General features: G+C 40.4%; 1 protein-coding gene across 1 annotated transcript in view; it reads left to right on the top strand.

Annotated features, from left to right (window-relative positions):
* PTPRM (protein tyrosine phosphatase, receptor type M) overlaps window positions 1-20,997 on the top strand; it is a 633,774-nt gene that overhangs the window by 506,459 nt on the left and 106,318 nt on the right. The window contains 2 exon segments of the mRNA XM_023754237.1: window positions 2,185-2,259; window positions 7,135-7,322. Coding sequence (XP_023610005.1) covers window positions 2,185-2,259; window positions 7,135-7,322 — 263 coding nt within the window.

The raw sequence follows: 20,997 nt of genomic DNA on the forward strand, positions 1-20,997 counted from the left end.
CAGAATCTGTGGCACATCACAAGCTACATATTACATTTTTCACTTTATGATGCATTTGTTGTGGGCTGGGATGGGAGAAGCCCTTCCCACCCCAGACAAGGTTAGAATTTTTGTAGTTGCAGTTATTTCTTGAATGATACTATGTAGGGGACCACATGTTCTCACTTTCCAGGATAACCCATTAATGTCCCAAATTTTCTATTTCATGGTGCAATTCCTCACGCATAAATTTACTTGGAATTACCTGCCCAAAGAGCAGAGACCTACATTAATATTTTCTAGGCTTGTGAAGTTTGAACAACAGGGGATATTTGCCTCTGGACAGGAAATTTAATTTGATATTACTTTTTCAAAAGTGAATGTATCTGTGGCAATCCAAAAATGCTCATGCACAGAGGACTGCCTCAGAAGCCGGCATCAGCTTCCAAGCCAGCTCATTTGCTATGAGGCATTATTTTGGGCCTCCCATCAATGTAGCCAATAGAAGAAACAAAGCAATAGGCATTCTATTTTCTTCCCACTCTTTGAGCAATGAGTAGATCTCATCAAATTCCATCTACCGGGAGTGACTCCAACAGTAAATTTTATCATAATGCTCTCTCTCTCTTAATGCCTTTAAAATAAGAGAGCAGTTACTGAGGGAGGAAGTGTTCATTAGGCCACTGAGGCTCCAGCCCCAAACCTATTACAAATCTGAGAATGTTTGAGATCTTTCAAGGTTGGGACAAACCGCTAGCAGTTGGGAAAGGAGTACCTTTTGGAAATGCGACAGCGAAAAGTGAGATCGGACAATTTAAAAATAAACACAAGCGTATGTAACCTATCCACCAAAGTAAATGGGAGTTGCACATAAAAAGGAGGAAAATAGATATGTATAGTGGGAATGAGATTAATTTGTCTACTAAAAAAATAAAGTATTTAAAATACCTTTTATTTAAAGGTGAAAATAAACGTGGTTATTTTGTGTCTGCTTTGCACATTTTTCCAACCATGTAAAAGTGTCTGCAGGTAATAGGCATTATTCTTGCTGACCCTAGCGTATTTTATAGGTACTCAGGTTTTTTGTTCTTATTTTCATCACTTGCTCTCTTTTTTCCTGGCAGCTTACCATAAACATGCATTATAAATGTGATACTTTTCTATTTTAGAAAAATATATTGTAAATAATAGGCAGCCTACGTTCTGGCTGTTGCTATATTATTCACTAATTCTACACTTTAAAAACATAAACGGGGGGTGAAACACCATCCTTAAAGGAACTTCTCCAGGAGAGCTAAATATATTAGCATGTCATCAGAATAAAGATAACATACAATACCATCAGGATTTGGTAGTGGTTCCCATAATACAATGATGTAACTGGGTAGGAACTCAACACTTAATCATATACCTTCATCACAGGAGTTAAAATTTAGACTTACATTAACCTGCTTGGGCACATTAAAATTATTTATCTGAACACTTTAATTAAAGTGTTTTTAAAGCACTAATCAATTAAGACGTTGAAGAGAATTAACAAACTAAAAACAGGAAATATCCAATTACAGTGGAATCTCAGATAAATTGGATGGGATTGACTTTCCTCTTAATGATAGAGAGGAAGAGAAGGTTGAATCTTGAGAGTTTCAGAGGAATCGTTCAAATAAAAATAGCATTGTATACAGATTGAAAAGACAAATAGGACAATATGTGGGCCTGCAGAGTTGACCTGACATGCAGCACACATGACACCTCACCTTTATTTTCCACAAACCAGGTCAGGGCATGGTGGGAAGTTCTCTGAGTATCCAAAAGATGAGGAGGGTGGTGGATTTTTCAACTTATAAAAACCATGTGTGGACACATGATCAGTTCAACTTGATAGCAGAATTTACAGGCAAAGGCTAGAAGTCAAAGTAGAAGTCTAATGAATTTCTTGATTCAAAATGGCAGCTGTGGTTATTGGTTTTTCTTCGTTTGTGTGGTGAGAAAAGCTTAAGTGATAAGAGGGAGCTTGTTCTCTAAAAGACAAGTAGTTCCCCAGAGAGAGCAGAAATGGTAGTATTTACCACGGGGACTTCAGTAAACCCGTGTGTTTCTGCAGTCAAGTCTACTCCAGCTGGTGTCCCTGGGAATGATCTGGGTGCCATGCTTCCAGGTATTATTGCCTCTACATCCACTGACTAGCCTTTCTCTTACTTACAGCTGTGTCTTCACCATCGTCCTTTACAATGAAAACAAACACACTGAGTACGTCGGTGCCTAATTCCTATTACCCAGGTAACAGATTTTTCCATGGTTTTGTCTTTCATAAACCCTAGCAGTCAGACTCAATCAGTGCTCGCCTTGCTGTCCATGATGCTTTAGGGGCTTAATGTGTCTGATGTCTTATAACCCGGTGCTTTCTATGGCTTTCTGTGGGAATATCGGGGGGCCTTTCATCAATCATTTACTGTTCTTTCTCTTTTTACTTTCTCTGCATTGACCTGCTTATGATGTATGACAGACCCATTTGTGCCAACTGCAATTTTAGGTGAGAACATTTCCCTTTATCACAGTTTATTGCAGGAGTAATTTAGACAGTCAGTGGCCAGTCTTTGGGAGAATGGAGTTTTAATTCTGTATGATGCAGTGATTGCAAGTAGGACACGGGGTAGTGGGTGGTCTCGGGTGGGGGATGGAGAGTGGGGACGTAGATAATAAAAAGACTTTCTCCAGATAGTCTCTATTGGTAAGAAAGATTTGCCTCGTGCATGTTGGAAATGATACCAAAAGGCTCACATGAACAATCCCAGCGCCAGTATTGTCCCTTCTGTGTTCCAAACTTAAAGTCAAGTCTGACCCCAGAAAAATAGCACAGTACGTAATCACTCAGCTGTTTACTTCCAAGAGCTGAATTCCGTCCAATGTGACAGTCGTAAAAGTGAAAATAGCTTGTTATTTTCACTTACTGCTAAGCACTAATAACTTCAGTTTCAAAAATAGCATTTTTCTAATTACAGTATGCTGAACATCATGCAGAAAAAATGATCACAATAGCCTTTCGGCCCCTTGCCCCTCCTCAGAGACACTCAGGGCACCCAGCATTCCAAAGTGTCTGTGAGCACAGTGGAATTTCAAAGGAGCTGATGTTCCCAACAGCTAAATGACAAGATGGCACTTTATAGTCACATGGTTTACTATGTGTCAGATGTCACTAGAAATGAGATAAAAAGTTAGAAATAAAATGTGGGGCAGAACTGTTCCCAGTGGGGAATGAAAGGGGGAAACATCCCTTTCGTCCAGTATAAGAAGGGTGAGGAGAAATAGCATTACCTGGCTATGAAACGGCATTGCCAAACCAGGAGGAGCTGCTGCTGCATTTGAGATGCGCATATAACCCGCGTGTAGCACGGCTGTGTTCTCTTTCTACCACTAACCTTGCCAAGGAGCCCAACACAAAAGGCTTCAAGGTACATAGCAAGTCCTTTTAGCCAGAGCTCCATCCTCAGCTGTGACGCCTCCTAACTCTCTTTACAATGGTTTATATCTTTACAACATAACTCCCTCCCCGCCCCCCCACTCCCGCTTCTCTTTTCTCTAAGTTGTTACGATTTTTGTAAAGAGGGTGATTATGTTTTTCTTATGGTCTTTTCTGGGCTTAAGCAAATTCATTGCCTGAGGAAAAAATGAACTCAGAAGTATAAGAATGGACATAAATCAGAATTTTTGAATTTGCATGATTTTGGTGGCTAACAAACAAAACCCACTAAAGCTCTCACCTTTTAATACCAACTATCAGGGAAAAAAGCTGCATTTTTATTCTTTTCATAAGTGAGGGGGTGTGGGCTAATCTTAGGCTCCTGAACAATGCAATCTACATGCAGATGACATTTGCAGAATCTTCGGATAGGCAAAGATTTGCATTTCTTTGTGTGCCATGCCATTCATTCCCGGTTCCTCGGTTCCTCGGGTAGACATTCTGACCTTGGGGGAGCTGCGAGCGGGGAGGGCTGAGTTCCGCATTGTCAGAGGGAAGAAAATGTTCAGGTTTCACAGCAGGATTTAGATAAGCTTATTAAACAAATATCATTTTTTAAAGTCGCTGCTTCATTATTATGAACACTAATGACATCTTTTAAAGTTGGTTAGGCTTCTTTACTGAGAGAGAATCATTTGAGCAGACAATTCAAGGAGCAAAAATGATGCACATTGTGAAAAATAAGTCAGCTGGATAGACAAATAGCTGTTAGCCATGTCTACCTTATACATGTACCACCGTAAGAAATGGTGCTGCTTGGGAACTATTCTTCCACGTTATTTGGTGCAAATGTGAATCTGTATATTACATACTCAGGATCAGTGAGGTTATCGCCTGAAACTGGAAAGAAGATTCGCTGTATATCCATTCTGGTACTTTCTGAGAGTAGAACTAATATCACTTTGGAAGAAATGCTTCTTGTGACTCGGAGCTTGGCACAATTAAATCTTCTCGTTCCTCCACCTTTTATTCTCACAGGCTAAGGTCCCCCGTCCTAATGTATAGAGATTTAGTATGCCTGTACATCATTTTCTAGCAAAAAAAATAAGATAAATAGATGGATGGGTCGATCAATTGATCGATTCTCCCTGACCTCAAAAACACAGCATTTATTTCAATTCAAGATTTTTTAGCTGGCTTGTTGAAAATTCAGGATAGCTTATTAAAGAATATAGGTAGCATTCATTCTCTGTTCTTAAAAAAACCATCAGAACTGTAAGAAATTTTATTTCTGATTTCCTCTTATGCATACTTTTAAATTTAAAAATGTCAATGGATAAATTTTAACAAACATAGGAAATTAATGTGAAATTGTATGTTTTGTCAGTAATAATTCTTTTTTAAGAGGTTGTGGACACTGATTACTCACTAATGTGGGTGGAATCAAGAATTTCCACTAGTTTAAGTGACCCAATTTCATAACAGCTATTGCACAAGGAACGTCCTATTTCCTCTTTGAGATCTAAATGCTGGATAAAAGTACTCTTTTCTTAGATGGTCTCAGTAGTGTTTAAATGCTTTAGGACACATCCACACTGGTAATGAGGCCGAGATGTCACAGTGCCGTGGGAGATGATGCATACAACGGTAACAGTGGTTTTAACCACATGGTTAAAACTTGCAAGAATGCCCAGCCCTGGATCACAGCGCTGCTTGGTCACCAGCGTATCCACTTAAGAGGCCCAGATGATTAATTTAGGGGAAGTTTAGAAGGTCAGTCCACAATGGAGGGCATTTAATTATGTTCATCCCAAAAGGTACAAAAGTGAGGGAACGAGAGAGGCACAGGCGGGGAACTAATTAATGTTCCATTTATTTTAGTATAAAGAAGAAACTTTCTACTGGGGTAGCTAAAGCTCAGCGGATTCAGTACTTCCGTAGCAATCCTGTATCCCACTTTATGAGCTTGGCAGTCGCCAGCAAGCAAACCTGACTTGAAAATTTCTCGGTTTATTTGTGACAGTTCTAATAAAATGAGAACAGGAATTTCTAAATTTCAAAGTAATTCCAAATGAAAAAAAAAAATCATAAAATCAACTTACCACCCTTTTTATTTTGTCTTTGTGTCTTTAGCCACCTTGTAGTGATCCAGGTGCCATTTCAGCAACAGCGACATAGCTACACACTTGTGTACCACCTTTCATACCATGCATCCCCAGGTGCTTTGCAATGCAGATAGAAGTGAGGTTTCAAAACCAGGCCCAGCTAATCAAGCGCCCTTGAGCTAAATTTCCTTTGGACCTGAACTTCTCAGTTTAAAAAACAAACCCCATAGCTGAATTCCCTATTGATAAACAATCTGGTAATTTAAAAAAAAATGAACAAATTTAATTATTTATACCTGAAATAGATTCTTATTTATTATCCTCATTTTAAGTGACTTTGCATTATATTTTGATGAGACACATTCTCAATTATAAAACAGCTAAAGGGATTCAGCATTATTATGAGTTAACCTGTAGAATATGAAACTCTTAATCTAATAGCACTTTCCTACATAAGACATTTTTAATAGCTACAATTTCTGCAGTTCATTCATCTAATTTACTAGTAGTCTTCCATCAAAACACAGACTCTTTAGGCTTATTTGACCAAATTTTCACATTAATTTTGTAGTACAATTTGGTTGACCTGTTTCAGAAATTCAAATAAGAAGCCTTAGTCATTACTTGGTTCTTGGGGGATGAGAAGCAATTGTGATACTTCTTTAACTCCTTTTTGAATAGAGTACATAAACACCTCCATCCTTACGAGAGGGGAGACTTGAGGCTTTGCCCTCTGACCACCTCTGTATAGAAAACTTAACTGTCAAATTGAAGCACAAAATAAAAACTACCTGTAATTATTCACACAGTATTATTGCTTATGCCCTGTTTCCTTTTTCTCCTCTTTTCTCCTGATATGTATCTTCTTAAAAGTGCCAATAAATGGTAAGTTCTCCCATTCGCCCCATGGAGAAGGTGTGGAGGGAATGGGGGTGTGTTTCTCATCTGTAGACCCTGACGAAGCCAGCTGGCTCTGCTGCGTGTCGGCCTGCATGTTAGCTCCTGTAGAACATTCCATGTGTGATGTGCTGGTCCACAGTATTTTGTCAAGCTTTCTGATCCTGGAGCATGCAAAGTGACTCATCACTTCCCTTTCCTTTTCCGCTTTTCTTTGACTTCGTGTATCAAGTCCATTCTCATTGCTAGCTTTATAAGCCACACCATTTTGTGCTCTTTTATTTTGCTCACAGAACATTTGTACAGAGTTCATTTTCTTCATCATACAAGTTAGATAACTAATCTTCAGAAGAAATCCAAGACTGGTTTAATACCAAGCCTTGATGAAGTTTCAGACTTGAAACTTCTATAAACTTAGCACCCAGAGGCTAAAGGGTTCTTACCAACCAGCTTTGTAAAAGAAATAGATCGTTTGGACTGCTTTGTAAAAAGCAAGATTTCTGCCTCATTCCTATCAGTATTGCCAATCCCATTTAAATTTCTAAACATTTAACTTTTCTTTTTTGCTAAGCCATGGTAGGGGTTATTGCAGCTATAGGTTGAGGGGATGTCAGCACCACTTCTTAGCATTTTCAGTGACTTTGACATAGCCTGCTGGTTCACCCTCACTCTCTCCTTACCTTCTTCTCCTAGATGAAACCCACACGATGGCCAGTGATACCAGCAGCTTGGTGCAGTCGCACACGTACAAGAAGCGCGAGGCGGCCGAAGTGCCCTACCAGACGGGGCAGCTGCACCCCGCCATCCGGGTAGCAGACCTGCTCCAACACATCACGCAGATGAAGTGCGCCGAGGGCTACGGCTTCAAAGAGGAATACGAGGTGAGCATGAGCTCAGCACCAGGGCCCCTCTCAGCCTTCGTGGGCATCATGCCCGGCACTGTGCTCCCAGCTCACTCAGTCAGCCAGCGGGCCCCATGAGGGCTGCCGGAAAGAGCCCAGGTATTCCAGCCATGGCTCCATTTCCATCTGGCAGGGAGATGTATTACTAGGAAGCTAGCATGCATTCAATGGAAAAAGGAGGGCCACTTCACCTTTTCCCTCATTCTGCATAAATGCAATGAAAACAGAGGCCCACCAGGCTCTCTTCCTCATTCTTGATCACTTTGTTGGCTTTCCCTGTAATTAAATATGATGTTAAATCCTGATAATTTTGTATAGTTATCTCAGGAAGAAACTACCCACTTAAAACAATTATAGACAACCAGCCGTGCCATGTGGTGGAGATTAGAGGGACTGGCTAGTGTCATCGTTGTAACGGCTGTGATTGTCCGGCCAGCCCAGGAGCACGTCGCTGACCCAGGATCTAGTGTGACAGCGTCAGGGCATTTCCAGGAGTGGCAACATTCTCTGACCCTGTGTAAAATGTAGGGCTCATCTCTTTCACGGCCTCTGTCATTGACCAGTTCTTTTGGAAAGTCGTTCAAGAACTAAAAAGAATGAAATGATTTGAAGAAGTCTGATTCAAAGAAGCCCATGCTACTTGAGTGTCCAAGTCGGGGGAGTAGGTTTCTCTTTTTACCTTGTTAAAATTAGGTCACAGTCACTGGTGAAGAAAAGGTAGCGTGCTTATAGTAAAAATAGGGTTCACCCTAGCCAGTTTGGCTCAGTGGATAGAGCATCAGCCCGCAGACTGAAGGGTCCCAGGTTTGATTTTCATCAAGGGCATATACCTCGGTTGTAGGCTTGATCCCTGACCCTGGTCAGGGCATGCGGGATGCAACCAACCAATGTATGTGTCTCTCCCTCTCCCTTCCACTCTCTAAAATAGAAAAACAAAAATAGAATTATATAGTTATGTGGTTTTTTAATCTTAGAATGTGTTTCTGGTGAGCTAGCCGTATTGACCTGACTAGCTCACAATTGGAGAACATTTTGTCTGGAATGAGAGTATTTTTAAATCAGTTCCTTCCATCTACATTTCCTACAAGTTTCAAACTGCTTCGTCTCCTCTTAGGGAGCACTTGATACTTCATGTTCTGTTCCAGGTGCCGTGTTGTCTTAGGTTTAGCTCCATTTCCAAGCTTACTGGCCAGGCTCCTTAAAGCAGTGAGAGCCATACCACTGCAATGGCTGATCTTCTTTTGAGTCTAGGTCTTCAGTCCAATGCAGACAAATAGATATACTTTGTCTGCTAACATGTGCATCCTTGCATGTTGCCAGTGGACCTGTGTTCAGGGACAACAAAGCCAAGGAAATGAACTCAAACCAAGCCCCAAGGGTTTGATTTCAGTCCAGGAAATATTTTCAGATGAAGTACTGCATTTAGCAACCCTGGAATTCTTATTTAGTGGTTATTTTAGTTTTACCTTTAGTGATTTATAATTCAGTGAAATTGACTGCCTTTGCATATTTCCTCATGCACTTTTAGAAGCTAGCTTAGGAATTAATAGGATTAAGAGTAAGACTCCAAAAGCATTAATATCTTATGAAAGACAAAATTAGGTTATTGAGAAAATATAAGCCTAATGAATAGAAGTGATGTCTGAGTTCTGAATGCAAATATTACTCAAATGTTTATTAAAGATATTAATGTCAAAGAGATTAGTTATAGGCTCAAATAACAATTCATAAAGTAACCTGATAATTTTTCATGGACTATTTAAAAATACCTACCTTGGCACTTCCTATAACACATTATAGGTGATATATATTTGTAAGTGTGCAAAAACATATTTTCTATTCAGAGATCCTGCAGAAATATGGCTTGTAAGTGCAAACAATTATACTCATTTTACACATATTATAATTCATGATTCACTGAGTAGTTATACTTTGAAATAAAATGATTTATTAATTAATTACATTTTAAATACTCTTTCTCATTCTAGCTAGTCAGTGGATCAGAAAGGACTGCTTAAAAGTAATATGGACAAGTATACCAAATCATCACATTATAGATCTTAAACTTACATAATGTTATATATCAATTATACCTCCATAAAGCTGTGGACCGAAGTAAATGCTTAAACACCAAAACCATTATAAAACAAAGAAAAAGAAAGAAGGAAAAAAGAACATATACTAGAGAGGGAAGCAGGAACAAATAAGCAGGTGCTATTGAGAGAAATATGAAGTGGAAAATTCTGTTAAGAATAAGCCTAGCACTGAGTGATTTTCAGATGATTAAATACCCCTCCCGGGGGTCAGGGGAGGGCAAGGTGCTGATGTTGGCGGGAGGACCCTGGTGGGTCAGAGGAGATGGGACGTGAGGAGGGATGCTGGTGGGTGGGGAAACCTGTGCAGTGGCTGCAGGGAGACGGACGCCTGCTAAGTTGTGTCTCACCTCAAGCCTGGAGTCCTACCTTTGCCATCCTTGCCTGCATGTGTCACTGAATCACATGCCCAGGTCTTTTCTAGAGGCACAGCCAGGCTGATGGGAATTAAAGGAGCTGTCCAGGCTGTATTTACTGTGCTCTACATTCTCTAATCTTAGGGAATATTTATTCTAGTATGAATCTAGAAGCCCTCAGGCTATTACTTTTTACGTTTATTTGGCTTTAGAACTCTAATCAAAGGTACCTCTTTGAATGGTGCTGTGAAGTGTGTATCTTCCCTTTAACATGTCCCAGGAGTCAGGAGTGTTGTGCAGCCTGGCGTAGTGTGAATCCCTCAGGGCAAATACTGAGAGGCCGTGGTGTGGGCATGGGCTCTGGCTCCAGACTGCCTGCCTATATGGCAACTCAACTCTGTTGCCTAATACTAGCTGTGTTACCTTGAGCAAGTTGTCTAACCTCTCTGGGCCTCAGTTTCCTCACCTGTAAAATGAAGTAACTATGGTATCAACCTCATAAGGTTGTCTGAGGATTAACCCACTTAATGCATCATGAATGCTAGAACAGTATCTGACATTCAGTTGAAGTCTTAGCTAGGAAAAGAGGAGAATACTAATACAGGGTGGGACAAAAGCAGATTTACAAATGTTCATCTGGAAAACAGTACATTAATAAATAAGAACACAAGAATAAACTGTTTTTGCGTATTTACAACTGTAAACCTACTTTTGCCCTAGCCTATATAAGATTCAAAAGCAGAAGTTCACACGGTGTCCTTTATGGGGAAACGGTGACACACTGCGGTTCAGTACATCTGTCATCTCTTGTGTTCAGCACTCTGAGGGTACAGTGAGCCAGTCACTTTATGGAAAGGGCTCAGTACATTTTTGCTTTAGCTATAGGGCAGCGGTTCTCAACCTGTGGGTCACGACCCTTTGGGGGTTGAACGACCCTTTCACAGGGGTCGCCTAAGACCATCGGAAAACACATATATAATTACATATTGTTTTTGTGATTAATCACTATGCTTTCATTATGTTCAATTTGTAACAATGAAAATACATCCTGCATATCAGATATTTACATGACGATTCATAACAGTAGCAAAATTACAGTTATGAAGTAGCAACGAAAATAATTTTATGGTTGGGGGTCACCACAACATGAGGAACTGTATTAAAGGGTCACGGCATTAGGAAGGTTGAGAACCACTGCTATAGGGCTAGGTAATTTCCCTACTATTTATCATATATCATCAAAAGCTCCCATTAAAAAGTAACTTACATAGTAGGTAGGTTTGATTATGTGAATAAAGTTTGAGAACTGAGGAAATAAGTATTTTTAAATCTATGCTATCACCTTTAATTGCTAAAATAGTATTTTCATATCTGTTAGGAAAGTCCCAAGGAATGGTGTAACTGGAGACCACTGAATACTCTTCTCAGAAAAAAAGGTTCTAGTGGTGTTTGTGGCAAGGCAGGGTTTAGGAGAAAGTTTAATTTAATAAATTGCACTTAATTTACCAGAGAACACTGAACAGGTGGTGTGAATCTGACACTGCTGGGTGCTGGGCGCCCTGCCCTCCGGAAACTCACTCTGCAGGAGAAAGCAGCCACATAGCAAATGCAGTGGGTTAAACCTCACAAGAGAGACTTGCAGTGGTGCTTTTAAGGCCACTGGGGACATCTGAGCCAGTCTGGGGGGTAGCACTGAGTTAGGATGACCTTTTCCTTAAAGGATGAGTGGGAGTTGGCCAGGAGAAGGTGAAAGAGGGCAGCTTTCAGGTAGACACAACGTAGAACAGGGTGCACTGGGAAACTGGCCTGAATCCTAGGAGGGTCTGGCGGTGTGGGTAGTCAGGGCTCTAATCATGAAGGGCCCATGTGTCCTACTAGAGAGCTTGGACTTGGACTTCATTCTGGAAGCGTGGGAAAAGAAGAAAGACACAGATAACATGAGTTTCATTCCTGTACTTGGATGAAGATCTATTTAGTACAAACAGCTTAATTGTTAAACATTATCTGTACAAGGCACACAGGAATTGATCGAAAGATAATAATCAACACCCAAGAAAGAAAAGGGAGAGGAAAATGTATCATGGAGAAAGTATAATATGAACTCCATCGCTCTGCCCCTGTTCAGAAATGCTATGGCATGCTTGGCTTGGACACTTGTTGAAGCAATGAATTACTTCAGTACTGGAGCATACGTGGGGATAAATGTCAAGGGAGTCCCCAGTTGCTACTGTGACTCAGCGTAATCATCCAGTTGGTCTTCCTGGTTTTCTTCAATCCATGTACATTGGGAAAACCTGCCATCTAGATTGTAAATAGTTTTGAAACAGTGACTTTTTCTCTGTTGACAGTGATTCAACCAATTCGTCTTTATCTTTTCCAAGACAGAAATGTCTGAAAATTGGCCTAAACACGGGAAGGATTTATTACTGTTCAAGTAGACAACAGAAGTGTGTCCAAACAAAAGGGAAAACATGTGGTGGGGATGAGACGGCGCGGAGCTCAGTGCAAATTTTGTATTTGATTTTGTTCTAACAAGATCGTCGTATGGCATATCTCACTAGGGAAATGCAATAATTTGATTCAAAAGAAACTCAGACATGAATCACAGTAGAAAAGTAAACAGGTTGAATTGAACAGAAAATGGCATATTGTCTGTGGAGAGTGGATGGGGATCTCTGGAGAAAGACGGAGGGGAAAGGGCAAGTTTATTTGCTTTGCTATGAAAGAGGAGCGGGTTCTTTTTCCCAACAAGTAGAGTGGTGTGTGCTAACCCCTTGGGAAAATCTGTGGGTTTTCAAAAAATGAAAAATGGAGGTGGCTGCACTGAAGGGAAACGGTGAGGACTGTCCTGTACCTACAGACTTCTGGGCCTGTATGACCTGGAAAGAAAGAGGGTTGGCCAGGATGCAGCAGCTATACCCTGCACCCACAGGGCAGTCCTAGACATGGTGACCTGTGCCCACCACTGCTCTCTGCTCCTGCAGCGTTCGAGCTGCAGTGCCCCACATGCCATAGTAGTGAGACAGGAGCGGTCCCCCCTTCCCGGTGGCCCTGCAGGGCTGGAAGGTGAGATTCGCCCCATCTCTAGTCCCCAAAAGGCCTTTGGTCCTCGGTTTTGTCTTGTTTTTAACTCATTCTCTATCTCTGGGGATCCAAGCAGAAAGAGACTAACCTTCAGTACGAAAACAGTCATGTGATTCTGAAAGAGTACATTTTTCTCTCGTTGTAAAATTAAGAGAAAGGAAGGACAGCAATTTAATTAAAACTGCTCCTAGATAGGGCAACCTGAAAAGCACAAATGGCACTACATCCATACCTATGATACAATTTAATGTATAAGTTAGGCACATTAAGAGATTCACAATAGTAGCTAATAATAAAATAGAACAATTATAACAATATACTATAACAGAAGTTATATGAATGGCTCTGGGGCCATTATTAAGTAAAATTAGGGTTACTTGAACACAAGCACTGAGATAGCACATAGTCAGTATGATAACTAAGGGCCACTGAGTGACCAATGAGCTGGAAGCATATACAGCGGAGACACTGGACAAAGGGATGGATGACTCATGTCCTGGGCGGGATGGAGTGGGAATGCACTTGATTTCATCACACTATGTAGAACGACATTCAATTTAAAACTTATGAGTTGTTTATTTCTGTCATTTTCCCTTTAATATTTTTGGACCACGGTTAACCACAGGTAACAAACTGTGGAAAGTGAAACCATGGGTAAAGGAAGGATGTATTTGACAAAGTTGTGACAACTTAAGAAGGACTTATCGTTAAAACATCTCACTTGCCCTGCAAAATCTGTTTTATATTTACTTGCCTCCCAGGCAAGCCAAAGAAACCTTCAACAAAATCCTGAAAACCACCCCGTCTCTGTGGAGGTTGCGGTTATGATCGCCCGTTCAGATGCCCTTAGACGGGGCAGGCCCTTGGCTGGGAAGACAGGCCCCGTCTCAGATGGGCTGACAACAGACCCAGAGGAGAGGAGCCAGGTGCCTAGTCGCTCCCCTGTAGGAGGTTACTGGCAGAGGGAGAGTGGCATGTACCTTTGGAAAAATTTTAAGAGCAGAGCACATCAGCCCCTTTGCTGAGTTTTGAAAACGGAAACAGGGCAGGTGGAATAATAGGTATTGTGTGCTACTCAGCTGATAGAACCATGGCCTGACACAGCTGGTTCCCACGCAGTCCGCGCAGTCCGGGGTGGAGGCACCCGCTTCGCTCACCTCCAGCCCACACACTCTTCAGATGTGCTTTTCAGTTCCTATTTCATAGCTGAGTCAATCAATTGCCACAATCAGTGCAGGTTATTTTCTATCCCACAGGAAACAAAACAAACAAAACCATTGAAAGCTAAGGACGGGGAGTGGGGAGCGTTGGCAAGCACTGTAAACGCATTAAGAATCACACAGCTGCGCCTCCAGTGGCTGCGGCAGCCAAGTGAGTTTTGATGTGTTTTTTCCTATAATTATGATGGTGATGCAGAGCCAGGCCCAAAACAAAATGACAAAAACGTCTATCTGAATTTTGAGGTTGCTTCAAGCTCTTTAGGGCAAGTCAAGTGTATGTGATTATGCTCACTTTCTTGTAGATAAACGTTTCTGCATGTTTTTAAATAGTACAATAGGGTGGATTGTACCATGAATACCTGGTGTATTTATTTTCTAAACTACAATTATGAAAGTGTCTTGTTTTATTTGTTGCCCGCTCCATTTTGTCATGGTAGCTTTCAGGACCTCTTAGGTGTTAGTTGATTGTTTTAAATACACTTTCCTCTGGCCTGTGCCTCTGATAATATCATGTGTAAGCTCAAACTTAAGAAAATTTTATTAAAAATTGTTATTTCCTATGACTCTCCATCCTCCCTCTGATGATAGTTCATGATGGTAGACATTTTCTAGTTTGTTTGAGGCACTTCTAGTCAGCTGTCTGGCTTTTATTTTGAAGCTGGGTATTAGAATGTTTTTCCGCCCTGGGGAGTTAAGCGCTTTTCCCACTTGTTAACATGCTTTCAGTGTCAGATGCCATTGGCCACAGGACCCGCCCAGAAGGGACTGTAAATGGGCCTAGCACCTGCTGACCTCACGAATATGTGGTACCACTCAGATGGTATCACCTCCCACTGACTCGGTCTAGTGAGTTCCATCACTGCCCCTCCCTCTCCTTCACCTCCATCAGCAGGTCACAAGTCCTGACTGCTTTCTCTCCCCACAGTTTTTAGTTCCATCCCTTCCTCTCAGTTCCCACTCCCTGGCCCTCATCTCTGGCCTGCACCATGGTAACTTATTTCTTGACATTCAGTTTCCCTCTTCAAACCTGTCCTCCACTCTGCTACCAATTTTCTTCGTAAAACATAGACGTTTTATCACGTTTGACTAAGGCTCAAATAGCTGCCATGAGTTCTTTCCAGAAATAAAGACCCCGGTGCATGGCATGCTCAGCCCCCCATGACGTGACCTCGGCCTGTATCCCAGGCTTTCATTTTAAACACAGCTACTTTCCACCAGGTGCCTTATGGTCTGGCTCTTCTGAGTGATTTGCCATCTCACACTCCTAACACCTTCTTGTCTCCGAGCTGAGCTTCGGGTTGTGGCTCTGCCTAGGGTGACTTCTTGCTCCTTTTGCACTCGCCAAGTCCTTTCAGACCCAACTCATATATCACCTCCTCTTGATGCTTCCCCTGACCTCCCAACCAGGGACAACCATTCCCTTCACAGTCTCATGACTCTGTGTTTGAATAACATAGCAGGCAGCACATCAATTGATAATGCAGTGAACATTATATTCATTGATAATGCAGTGGGCAATGTATTTATATTACAGTAGGCAGTATATTAACTAATATACAGTAAGATATAAATTGATTTATTGATTGAATCAATAGATATTTGACAAATACTGTTAAGTTACTTTATATTTGCTGAATTGATTTCTATGTGTTTGAACACATATACTCCTAGAAATAGAAATGAAAGTAAAAATAGATAAAACTATTAAAAACATATGCTCAGATGATACAAATCATCACATAGGATCAAATTAGTTAGTGACATTTAACCAGGAAAAAAAACTGTGCTGACCAACTTGAACCTTATCAATACTGATCGTTTGAAAATAGCATACATGCCCGGCTGTCATGACTCAGTGGTTGAGCGTCGACCTCTGAACCAGGAGGTTCACAGTTCTATTCCCTGTTGGGGTACATGCCCGGGTTGCAGGCTTGCTCCCCACTATGGGGCGTGCAGGAGGCAGCCGATCAATGATTCTCTGTCATCATTGATGTTTCTATCTCTCTCTCCCTCTCCCTTCCTCTCTGAAATCAACAAAAATATATTTTAAAAATAGCAAGCATGGACATGGTTCTCTGATTATTTTACCCATTGGATGGCAACCCATATGTTTAAACATTTTAGGATAAATATTTGTAATCCATGTTTGTTTTAAATTTCTTATGTAACCACTAATAAAAGTAATAATAAATCATCTAGGTGAAACTCCAGTGCATTTCATAACATGACTATTCCAAGAGAGAAATTGTATATCTTCATACTCAGTTTCAAAGCTGTGTTATCATGGACGTATTTTAGTGGGAACAAGGTGTTGAGGAGTAGACTTTTCATGCTCTTGCTTGCCTTCTAGAATTTTGATGATGATGTCAGTGGCACCTATCTTTGTCTAACATCTTTTTTTTTTTTTAAATATATTTTATTGATTTTTTACAGAGAGGAAGGGAGAGAGATAGAGAGTCAGAAACATCGATGAGAGAGAAACATCGATCAGCTGCCTCCTGCACATCTCCTACTGGGGATGTGCCCGCAACCCAAGTACATGCCCTTGACCGGAATCGAACCTGGGACCCTTCAGTCCGCAGGCCGACGCTCTATCCACTGAGCCAAACCGGTTTTGGCTGTCTAACATCTAATGTGTCAGCATTGTACAAAGATACACACACACACACACACACACACACACACACTAACCTCAAGGCTATTACATTATTATCATACCCATTGTACAGATGAGGAAATTACTCAGAACTTAGGTAACTCGCCCAGCCATCCTGCTATGGTGTGGTAGAATTTATTCCATAATCTATTGACTCTAAAGTTCATGTTCTCTCCAGTACATGTTTATATCCACATGCAACACCACAGGGATATAAACCTATGGAAATTAACCTTGTGGCTTTTTATTTGACTTGTGGCTCTATTGCAAGAGTGTTATTTTTCCTCTGTGTGGTTTTGTTTGCTTTGAAGTGTTCTGTCCTTTGGCAGAAGACCCATCCAGCCCTGGGGGCCCCGTTGACAGTGCCAACTCTGGTGTTTTAACATCTCCGCAGCAGCAGATGCTGCCCATTAACCTCGCTCAGTCCCAGCTCTGAAAGCGAGGTCACTCCAGCATTGCTCCTCTCCTGCTCGAGTTTTTCATTGTTGAGAGTTGCAGGAAAATCATTCTGTGGATATCCTCCAGCCTGGTTCATCAAAACCCACCAGGAGCTAAAATCAAGCTACAGGTCTTGAGAGCATGGATTCTATATGCCACCTCCCTGGATTATTACTGCCAATCAACCCAGTACAGGGAGGAAGGGAGAAGGGAGGGAGAAAAATGGATGTGTAAATTTGAGTTATGTGTGAAAGCCAGGGTTTTCTAAAAGATCCTCTTTGGAAGATGATGACTCTTTATTCAGTGAGATCATGCAACATGATGGTGACTGTTATGCTACCTGCATCTCTGTTATATGTGATAACAGGATATTCTCTGTTAATTGGATCGCGTTAACTGGATTCCTAATCTCCAGGCAGAACCAAGATAATACTTTTAATAATGATACAAAAAAATAGCCAGTTGAAAATTTAGTTATTTTTTTCAAGCAATAGTGTTGTGTAGTAGAAAGGACAATAGATTAATCAGAAGACTTGTATCCCATGTCTCAGACCTGTCATGTCGCTGAAGAATCTCTGCTGAGACCCTAACACTGGATCCTTGACCAAATCACTGTCAGCCGTGAAGGCCAAGTGCTCACTCAGTGTCTCTGATAGCAGTGGTGCCGCTACCTCAGTGGGGCTGCCACCTCAGTGGGGCCAGACTTCCTGTTTGGTTGACACATTTCCATGGATGGGATGTTTTCCAGTGGGTGGCGGCCATCGCCTAGGATCCGCGGGCTGTTCTCTGGCTTTTCCTCTTGCAGTTTTGAGTTGATTCAGCTTTTCTCAATGAGGTGATTTCTATTCTGATAATGCCCTTTTTATCTTTTCCTCCTCTCTCTTCCCCCATTCCCTTTCCCGTCCTCACTTCTAACCCCCACCCCATCTCCAAACACTGGGAACTCTTGAGTTGAGAGGATATGGTAATGATATTAATACATATTTGTATCAAGCCCTCAAGTGTCTGAAATGTGTTTATGATCATAGTTGCATTGCATCTCTAATCCCCACTATCCCAGTTTTTAAGAATCATGAATAATAAGAAATATATGGACTAAATGTTTCAAACTAATTTATTTCATATTTTATATTACATAAATTGTCACATGTATTATTAAGACCAAAATAATATTCAATCAGAACCCATATTCTTTTGGACCTGTCATATCACTGAAAAGAAAGATAATGTGCTGACTTTTTCTATTTCTTCTATTGCATCTTCTGAAATAAAAGTAGTTTTGTATCCATGATGGAATTCATCCATATTATTCAATAACTTATAAATTAAAAAAAAAAACTTCATTCCCTTTATATTCTATTGTTGCCCATTAGGGATTCATGGAAAACCTTTTTATCTGTTTACTTCAGGGAAACTTACAAGAGATACTGAATAATTATAATGCATTCAGTGTTAATTATAAAAATACAACATATGTTTTTATATGTATTGTATTTATGTGCTTTAGGTAATTATGCATTTGAGTTCCTTGCCAATTTTATGGCCAAAATATTTTACTTGGCTGATTACTAAGTGTACTTTAAGCTTACTACTTGAAACATGAAGAGAATATGCTATAAATTCAATTAACATAATTTATCTGCCTAAAGAGAGAGCTTGCTTTTATTTTTTCTCTATCCTTTTAAATATATATTTTTATTAATTTCAGAGAGGGAGAGGGAGAAAGAGATGGAAACATCAATGATGAGCGAGAATCATTGATCAGTTGCCTCCTGCTCGCCCCACACTGGGGATCGAGCCCACAACCCAGGCATGTGCCCTGACCAGGAATGGAACTATGACCTCCTGGTTCATAGGTCAATGCTTAATCACTGAGCCACCCAGCCAGGCTTTTTCTCTATTTTAATAATGAGAAAAAGTCGTAAGGATATAGAGTAACAAAATATGTTTTTTAAGGTTTGCAAGTCCTGATTTATTGTTGTTTTCCTTTAAAAGCAATACAATTTTTGAAAGAATTTTGAAAATTTTAAGCAAACTATAAAGAAAAAGACAATAAAAATCACCCATAAACCTGTTGTCAGTTTTCAGTAAATTTCCATCCAATATTTTAATGCCTTGGAATGTTAATATAAATAGTTCTATATCTTGTTTTCCCATTTAATATTATATCACAGGTGTTTCTTATGTCTTTGCCGTGAACATTGCTACGAATAATTCTTTGGATTTACCTTCATTATTTTCTATGGATGGATTTCAAGAGGGGGAATTAATGGTTCAAAATGTATCAAGTGTTTAAGGTTCTTTATGCATATTGACAACTTGCTTTCTGGAAAGGTACCAATTCATATTCACCATCAGCGCTCTTGATGAGAATGCTTAACACTGGCACCAAAAGCAGCATTAATTATTTTTTAGTCTTTGCCAGTTTCATAGGTGAAAAAAAAGTATCTCATCATTGTTCCATTTGAAACTAGACATGTCTTCATATGTTTACCAGCCATGGGAAATTTTTCTTTTCTGAATTGTTCATGTGCTTTGCCTCTTATTTATTTTTTACGAGGGTATTGATGTCTCTGATGGGCTTGTATGGCCTCTTCTATAGGCCTACTTTGCTCTTCTTTAGAAATGTGTTGGCTGTCCTTAGGCTTTGTGCTGCCATGATTTTTAAAGTGTGGGCATCTAGTCAGTCAGCTTCATGAAAAACTGTCTTCTTTTGTTCGGAATTTCATAGGATCCATTTATAAAACTTGGGAGAATTACTTCTGGGTAACATTGGATCTTCCTATTCATTCATGGTTTCTGCTTCCATTTATTTGGTTCTTCTTTTATATTTTTCAATAAAGTTTCAAAATGTTCTCTATAAAACCTTGTACATCTTTTAGTTATTGTACTTTTTTGATATGGTGATAGTATATTTTAAAGTTACATTTTCTTTTTATTGCAAGAATATAGAGTACATATACACACACATTCGCTCTTGCCTTTTACATATTGCTCCTTTGTCCAGAACCATTTTTTCAGTGATCTTTATCACAATCATTTATCTGTAGATTTTTCTGATGTTTGCTATGGAGAAACCATGTTTTCAACCTGGTTGTCACATAGTTCCAGTGGTTGCAGGCTTATAACAATGGTGGCCATGCTTTCCTTGCAACGTGGACCTCTACTACCCTTTGCTGTTAAGACTGATGACAGTTGTCACACTCGGCCACCATCCTCCCATTATCGGAGACGCTTTCTGCAGTAGCCGGTTATTGCATGTCTCTAACCCAGTAGCAGACTGCTTACCTCTGTCTTTGCCCTCCAGTTTTGCTCTTTGCGTTTCCACATAGGGTGTACATGTGAAATGGAGTGAACATTCCTATCTACTTTCCCTTTGCTGCACGGATCTCTCTAGTCTTGATCATTGGTGTGCGTCCCTTGAGAGTTTGATTTTCCTCTCTGAATTATAATTGTTTTAAAAAATGGAATTCTGTGTTCCAGTGCTCATTTACCTCTTCTTTCATGCTTCCCTGGGCTCATCAGTCATCTGCCTCTGTCTCATCACTGCCCCGAAGCCTGGACTTCAGCTAGGCTCACGTATCACCCATTGCAGCTCCCTTTTCTTCTTCTGTTCTTTCCACTGATGAGCCTTTGGATCTTTGTCTAAAAGCTATAATTTTTAAATAAGATCGTCGCAGTGGAAACATCTTCTCCAGTGCGGGTGGTTGGAGGGTATCAGTAGGTACAGTGGTAATAGTTAATATATAAATGGGTCTTTGATAAGTAGTACTTGCTATTCAAGGCTGCCTGTATTCAGAAACAATG

This window comes from Myotis lucifugus, unplaced genomic scaffold (assembly GCF_000147115.1).
Source record: "Myotis lucifugus unplaced genomic scaffold, Myoluc2.0 scaffold_58, whole genome shotgun sequence".
Taxonomy (NCBI): Eukaryota; Metazoa; Chordata; class Mammalia; order Chiroptera; family Vespertilionidae; genus Myotis; species Myotis lucifugus.